The sequence below is a fragment of the Micropterus salmoides genome, unplaced genomic scaffold (genome assembly GCF_014851395.1).
Source record: "Micropterus salmoides isolate LMB-PRFRI ecotype aquatic unplaced genomic scaffold, ASM1485139v1 Ms_hic_scaffold_3, whole genome shotgun sequence".
Classification (NCBI taxonomy): Eukaryota; Metazoa; Chordata; class Actinopteri; order Centrarchiformes; family Centrarchidae; genus Micropterus; species Micropterus salmoides.
The window spans coordinates 38,561,587-38,569,326 of record NW_024042261.1 but is presented as its reverse complement, the minus strand read 5'-3'; the positions used below and the strand labels follow the sequence as shown (position 1 = coordinate 38,569,326).

Below are 7,740 nucleotides of genomic sequence, written 5' to 3'. Positions count from 1 at the left end.
TATAGACAGACAGGGAGAACAGACAGAGCTGGAAACTCAGGGAAACTCCCACTGCAACGTTCCAGTAATAATCCGTGCTCGTTACATGATCACGGTACATTTACTGCATTTAGCTGACTTGCTACATCGTTAGCTCACCGGCTGCTTTCAGTAACCATCTTTACTATCTGTGAATCTGGCTCAGCACTGTCAGTACAGCTACATGTACTGGATGATAATGAAACAGTGAGCTTGACTGGATATTTTAACGAGATTGCATCACACTTTATAAAAGTCAGACTGCAGTCAGTAACTTTACTGTAAGTAGTGTTAGCGGATGGCTCTTTCTCTGTGTTATTGTGGCCGTTTTGTTGCAGTGTTTTATGTTATGTCACGTTAGTTACAGCAACGGAGAGGTGGAGCAGCTGTGTACCTGAGTATCGGTAAAACCACAATAAACAAACTGAATGTTACGGAGCAAACAGCGGCAGGTCGAGCTGCTGTAGCGTTAGCTGGCTGCATCACTATAAGCTAACGTTACTAAACAAATCGCTCCACATTTGCTTTTCACCGTTACATCCTTTCAGGCTAAATCAACAGTGGTACACAGGATAGTAACACTGGTGGTGTTAGTTGGTGAAGTAATGTGGAAAGCGATAGAACTTTGCACCTGCTCAGCGTTAGCCGATGAGCTAACGTGACTTTCTCTGTGTTTCTGCAGCTTTACTAATGCTCACTTTGCTCTAACTGGACATCATCTGAACCTTTATTGTAGTTTTGGATCCTTACGTGGAGCCTGTGTTTTGCTGGGAGCCGGTTGTTTTATGCTGTTAGTGGACTGCATGTCGTGAGCTGCCGTGTTGTCGCTGTAGTCTGAGAGGCTCGGGAGCGCACAGGGCTGAATCCCACCCGGAGACCTCACATTAAAAGCAGAATAGTGGCTGATGGAAGCAACGGAGGAAACAGGCGTGTGCTTCATTTCAAGTGAGTTTTGAGCCCACTGACAGTAAGGCAATGAAATTTTTTTTAAATTTAATGTGACATTTAACCAAGACAATGTTTTATTTTGGAAGGTGTCGTTAATTTTTGGTGGCTTTTCTTAAATTGTTTGCTTTGTCCTAGTTAAACACTAGAGTTTAACGTGTTGGGGGGAAAAAAAACAATCTGAAAGGAAACATCATACTTTGGTGAAGTTGCTAACAGTTTATAGACAACCTGTGACGAGGTTACCAGCAGGCATTAACTGGCTCTAAAAGGTCACAAGCCAAAAAGATTAGGAACCAGTGATTAAAAAGTGGTCCCAAATGTTAGGGTATGTATGTTCACAAGCACAATATCCTCTTAATATGACACATTACTGAAGATTTTATGTTCTCAGCGTGGCAGATTAGGTTTTCTCCTTTCTTCCTGCACACTAAATTGTCACTAGGACTACTGGGAACTGGGCAGCACCATTAAATTCTGTGGAGAGAGGAGAGGGACAAAAAAGCCCAATACAGGAAAGAGAAGAAGTCGAGCTAGTAACAAGCTAGTGAGGTGGAGAGAGGAGCTCGGTGCATCATGGGAAATCCCCCGGCAGTCTAGGCCTATAGCAGGATAACTAAGGGAACTAAGGGTTCAGGACTCACCTGAGCCAGCCCTAACTATAAGCTTTATCAAAGAGGAAAGTCCAGTGGCGGTTCTAGACCAATTTTATTAATGGGGCCAGGCTGGGGCCAGTTGTTTTGTCAGAGGGGCCCATTCAATCCAGGACAAAAGAGACAAAGGCAATGTTCAAGCTCTCAAAATGTCTTCTTTAGTATATAATGTAATGTTTTAATCACTTATAGCTCACTGGAAATAAATCTAACAGGTCAGTAAAATAAATCCTATTCCTGACATCAACATCCTGAGTGAAGTTTAGAAAGAATGAACAGCTCAGTCCCTCTGCTTCTGCTGGAAGAGAGGAGGGTCTGTCTCAGCCACCAGCTGAGTTTATAATGTGCCATATTTTAATGTAAGTGGCAAACTAAGCTGAACAGTTACTAAAGACAGACAGCTTTCACTTTAGCTTGTTTGTAACAATAAGCTCTTATCTGAACTAGCACTGTGCTTGTGTAAAACCAAAACACAGCTGCGGTGGATGAGAGACTGAGCAGATTAAAACATAATGTTTTGCGTGTTTATGCTTATTAAACTCACTCTTTAGCAACTTCCATTCACTATACATGTAGTTTACTTTTGTTGTTAAATATTAGATTATATGCTGGACCACATGGAGGTTGCTTCAGGCGGATGTTGCCAGCGGCCGCCAATTCAGCCAAAAAGCTTTTGATACTGTTGACCATCTTATTTTGAAACAGAGGTTGAACAGTATTGGTTTATCTGACCAGGCAATGGGGTGGTTTGTGGATTATCTCCCACAAAGGTGTGTTCAATTAGATTGCTTTTCAATCAGCTGGTTTGGAGTGAATAAACCAGGCTACGGCAAGCATAGTGATGTTACACACTGCTGTAATAAACAAGTATGGGTTGCAAACCAGAAACTAAACCAGTTGCATGGAACAAAAATAGCTTAGTCAAACTATACAAAACAATTAACTAATAGCAAATAGCCAACAAATAAACATCACCAAAACAATTACTGCACAAAACTAAATAGACCACAACTCAGCCCATTTTCCGTGTGCATGTTTTCATAAATCTAACACAGCAGTGTGTGTGTGTGTGTGTGTGTGTGTGTGTGTGTATGTGTGTGTGTGTGTGTGTGAGAGAGTGAGTTCAATCCACATAAAGTCTGTTGGGTGTCTCTCACAACCCTAACACAGTTCAGTCCAATCCAGTTCACAATCACCACAAATATGACAACTCCAAACTCTGACCCGTATTTTTACTGTGGGTCCCCACAAAGCCAAAACAGCAAAGAAAGATCACAACAGTTCAGCGTGTGTTATCGCAGTTCAATAACAGTGACCAGGTTATTTACAATGTTACTCACGGTACCATAGATCGGTCTGGTTTGCAGCGTCGGCCTTAATTCTGCCAAGATCGGCAACTCCTGGAGGTCCTAAAACTGGGAAACACATCCAGTGGGTTACCCTTCCTCCTGACAGACTCCAGAGAAACAAGACCAGATGCCTCGGGTAAGTGCCGTATGTCAGGTTTTTGGGGGATTGTGATTGGATTATTGAAATTGTGGGTGTTAACTGTTGGAAACATGAATGAGCTCTAGACGGGGATGTTGTTGGGATTTGGGTCACCTACCTTCCCTTTTTTGTTAAAAAGAAATATTGTTAATAAAATAAATTTCTGGTCAAGTGTTGTTGAACCTCTCCGAGTACCTAAGTGGTTACATTTCCTAAGAATTTGCTCGGGGTGAAAATCCCCTAGGTGGCGCTGTCAACGCTACTACAAACTAACCCCAATACCATCCCCATCAGTTTTGTTCTCCCCCAGGTAAGCTTATACAGTCTCCTGTTGATGTTACACACCTCAAAACCCACGCCTTCAAATTTTTGGGCAACACAGGGACTGAACGGATTTTAACCATTTAAAATGTATTTGAAATGTCCATCTACGTTAAGTTCTTTGAGTTCTTTCTCTCTTACAGCGTTAGTTTATATCAAGAGCCATAAGATTCTGGCAACGCAGGGGTGGAGCCCATCCCAGATTTTACCTAAAGGTCTGTTCGAAGGATCTCCGATTTGTATTCAATGAATTTGAGAAAATTCTACTACACCTGGTCTCTCAAAGATAAATACTCATATAAAAGATAGTGTTTTACTTCTATGTTTACTCTATGTTAAAATGTCAAATTAAAATACCCTGTGGTATAAAAAAGAAGATGCATAAAAGAAAGGGCAGAGAAAAGATCTTTGAGTCACTCCATACTTCAGTCCAGCAACCACTGAAGCTATTTTATTCTATATTTAAGATCTACTGAGAGCAGGTCCACATAGGCCAGTCCAGAGTCTAAAAGTCTGGCCTTATCCATGTGTTATCCATGTGTCTGACTAACAGATAAACTTTAGCTTCAGTATCAGTTGAATGTTAAAAATATGAACCGACAAAATGGGAGGCAATCTTCTTAGCAAAAATTACAGTTAAATCAAACCGTGTAAATTCAACATCACGTGCATGAGAGGGGAAAAGAATCTTAATCTGTAATCCAGAATATAATAAAAGGTCAAAGCACAGAAAAGTGTTTTGCTGAAGTTTCTTTACGTGTTTGTAATCGCAGCAGGAAAACAGGCCTATAGTGTCACGTACTTCCACAAAACATCAGTTTGATTTATTATTTTGGACTGAAATTTGGTAAAAGGTCAGCAGTTTAGAGCAGTTTTACAGTTTGTTTGTTTTACATCTTCATATTATCTAAGACAAAATAAATCAACTGCAGTCCTCAAGTCTTTAAAACTAAACTTCACTAACTAAAAGACATTCAACCCTCATTCCAAGTCCTAAATACATTCTGCTTCTGTCAAACACAGACTATTTGCCTTTGTTTCAGACATGCAGCATCACAATTAGGAAAGACTTACGTAAGAATGAACAGTATTTATGTTTATACTTACATCATAACAGTAGCATGTCTCTAAACTAGAAAGAAAGCTGAATGTTTGTGGGCAAGTCATTTAACATTACCTTACACACAAATCATGGGTGGATTGTGCATTTACAGAGAGAACCAGGACCAAACATTTCACCGTACTGTCACAACAAACCTGAACTACAAAGTCACTAGTTATTTCTGCTTTAAAATCATTTCTATGTATGTTATTTAAATTAAAGTTCTAACAAGTACTAGGTGTCGTGCTCTGTGTGAACATTTAGGAGACACAAATTCTCTCTGGGTTTTGAGTACTGGGATAGATGTGGATATACAATATATTAAAATCACAACAATAAACACAAAATGTCAATATTGTTATGTTATTTTAAATATAGTACACACCACATCAACAATAATAGAAAGACATCTTTGTTTCCATTCAGTTTCATGTTTGCAATCATCTTATTTCAACGAGATATTAGTAATTATTTACGGACACCTTTTATTACACTTACATGGTATCTCTCTGTCCCATCAACAGTTTAAAACAGAACAGATGCTTAAATGTTCTTCGGATTTTGGACATTTGCATTCCATACATGATAGGATTCAAAAGTGGTTGTATGAGGAGAAAATACAGAGACAGAAAGATACGCAGCACACTGGGAAAACTCGTCATATCAAATCTGCTCTGAAGTATCTCAAAGCAGCCCCCAAAAGAAAAGTTCAACAGAGACACAAGCTGAGGTGTGCAGGTACTGACAGCTTTCTGTCTGGTCTGTTTGGAAGCAGCAAAACAAACCTTAAGAATTTTTATGTAAGAATAAAAGATTAGAAGCAGGGGGATTACAACAGAGAAAACAATACCAACAAGTCCATAAATGTTATTCACTTTTGTATCAGAACATGCCAACTTAACTACTATGTAGTTCTGACAATACAAACTACTAATGATGTTTCCACATAGTGCCAAACGGATGTTTAAGGATAAAACAATTAGAAAAGTCACAAAAGAGTACAACCATGCCACAAAAATAAGGATACACACCTTATTCAAAGTCATAAGTGTGTTATATTGTAGAGGACAACAGATAGCAAGATATCTGTCATAAGACATGACGGCTAAGTTACTAAATTGTACATGTCCATATGTATACAAACAGAAAATCTGTATAAAACAAAAGGGAGCAGAAACAGTGTGAATGTCAGAGAGAATCTGAAGCAGAAGGAATGGAAACAACCCTGTACTACCATACAGCTCATTTACAAACAGGCTGCACAGAAAAAGGTACATAGGTTCATGTAAGCTTCTGTTCATACAGATAACCACAATGAGAGACGTGTTGACAGCAACAATTACAATGTAAAGCAAAGCAGTTATCAGGAAATAAAAGTATCTTAAGTTTCCAACATGCAAATAAGCGCCAAGAATAAAATAAGATAAACTTGATAAAGTTGAATTTATCATCATTCTTGTTTTAAGCGACAAAACTACAAACTACAAAGTGTGCAAATACTGAAAGAGTTTCTTCTCATTACTTATCCTAGAATAAATAATTTGCTTGTTTAAATATACAGCATCACAGGCAGCCTAAACTTACCCAGCCAGACTGCTGTGGTCACCTCTAACTGTGGAATGCAGAAATATCTACTGTGTTATACCTTTCCAGAACAGAAAAGTCCCAACAGGCCAGTCCTACGTCATTATTGTTAGCAGCACCAGCTTGACAACAGTCAGAAGATGTGTCTGAAGCAAGTAAAGCTTCATTTGAATGGCTACTTTCAAAACAAAGCTTCTTAACGTTTGTAAGTGACACTTTCTTGATAATTAATAAGCAAGGGAAGAGGAAGACCATTACTGCTGCAGTAAATCAAACATTTAATTAATTTCTTTCTGGCTTTTCTCATTTTTTTTGCTTTGTCCTTGTGAAATACCACAACCCAGTTTCAAAAAAGGTTGGCACTCTGTGAAAAATGTTAATAGAAACAAAATGTGATGTGCAAAACTTTGAAACCCCATAATTAATTTAAAATAACACTGGCCAGCACTGGAAAATCGTAGACTCAGTCATTGGTATATGTTTATTTATAAGGGTATTCTGCGTCTGCTCCCCTCATATCTGTGTGAATATATTCAACCAAAAGGGGCTGGACTGTATTCTTTACGCTCACAAGACTCACTGCTACTGTCTGTACCAAGCACAGAAGCTGGTAAGGTGGCATTTCACTTTTCTGCCCCCACAACATGGAACAATTTACAAAAATTCTGGAAATTAAAGGAACTGGTTTCAATAGGCCAATTTAAACTCTTGCTCAAAGGTTTGGAAATGAAATCTATGGTTTGTAAATGTTTTTAAATAGTCTTATGAAATTGTTATGAAATTGTCTGAAATGTACTGAATTGTTGTGATCTGTGCCGCTGTCTTGGCCAGGACTCCCTTGAAAAAGAGATTAGTAATCTCAATGGGATTTTCCTGGTTAAATAAAGGTTTAATAATAATAGAAAGCTTTTCAAAATGTAGAAACTGAGAAAGCTGATATTTTTGGAAAATGATTTAAATTTTTGATGCCAGCCACACGTATCAAAAACGTTGTAACAGGGTTAATAAAAAACAGGAGGATTGTGGTGGAACACCGGTGGTTGGGGTAGCTGTCTGACTGAAGAAGGAGTCGGTTGCAAGGCACTGACAGGCCCAAAAGGCTGCAGCCTCTGTCGTGAAAGTGGCAAAGCAGTGGGTATGGGAAGAATTTCAGAGAAGCAATGGAGAAGGACTAGCACCAAGGTGCTTCTGGAAAACCGTCCGCCACCTCATGTGGAAGAAAGGGGAACCATCCAAGATGCGTACAGTAAGGATGGGAGGCTGTTGACCTCTACTGAGGTGGCAGAGATGGGGACTCGAGTTTGAGACTAGGATTCGAATCTGACTTAAGTCACACACACAGTGACTTCAGACTTGACTTTAGACTTGTTCTCAAAAGACTTCAGACTTGATTCGGACTCGTGAACAAGGATTATTTTTAGGAAATGTCTGATGAGATTGCTGTTGTCCCCTCCCTGCGTTATTTATAACTTACCTACGTAACACATAGTACATATCTGCTGTGCGCGGCCACACGTGAGAGAGGACAACAAACACCAGCAGTAGCTGTGCCATTCATCATACACTTTGGCTTTAAAACTTCATACAACAAGGCCCAAACAAAAGAAGTGTGGAATGCAAAATAGGTTA

General features: G+C 39.2%; 1 protein-coding gene across 1 annotated transcript; it reads right to left on the bottom strand.

Annotated features, from left to right (window-relative positions):
* Window positions 1–5,021: 5,021 nt before the first annotated feature.
* Window positions 5,022–5,978, bottom strand: LOC119882513 (olfactory receptor 51E1-like). Its single transcript, XM_038692551.1, has one exon. The coding sequence runs from the start codon at window positions 5,976–5,978 to the stop codon at window positions 5,022–5,024; it is 957 nt and encodes a 318-aa protein (XP_038548479.1).
* Between the last annotated feature and the right edge of the window lie 1,762 nt (window positions 5,979–7,740).

What these genes read in the sequence shown, in the direction of transcription:
- LOC119882513 (XM_038692551.1), bottom strand. Translation starts at nt 5,978, where the DNA reads ATGATAAATTCAACTTTATCAAGTTTATCTTATTTTATTCTTGGCGCT.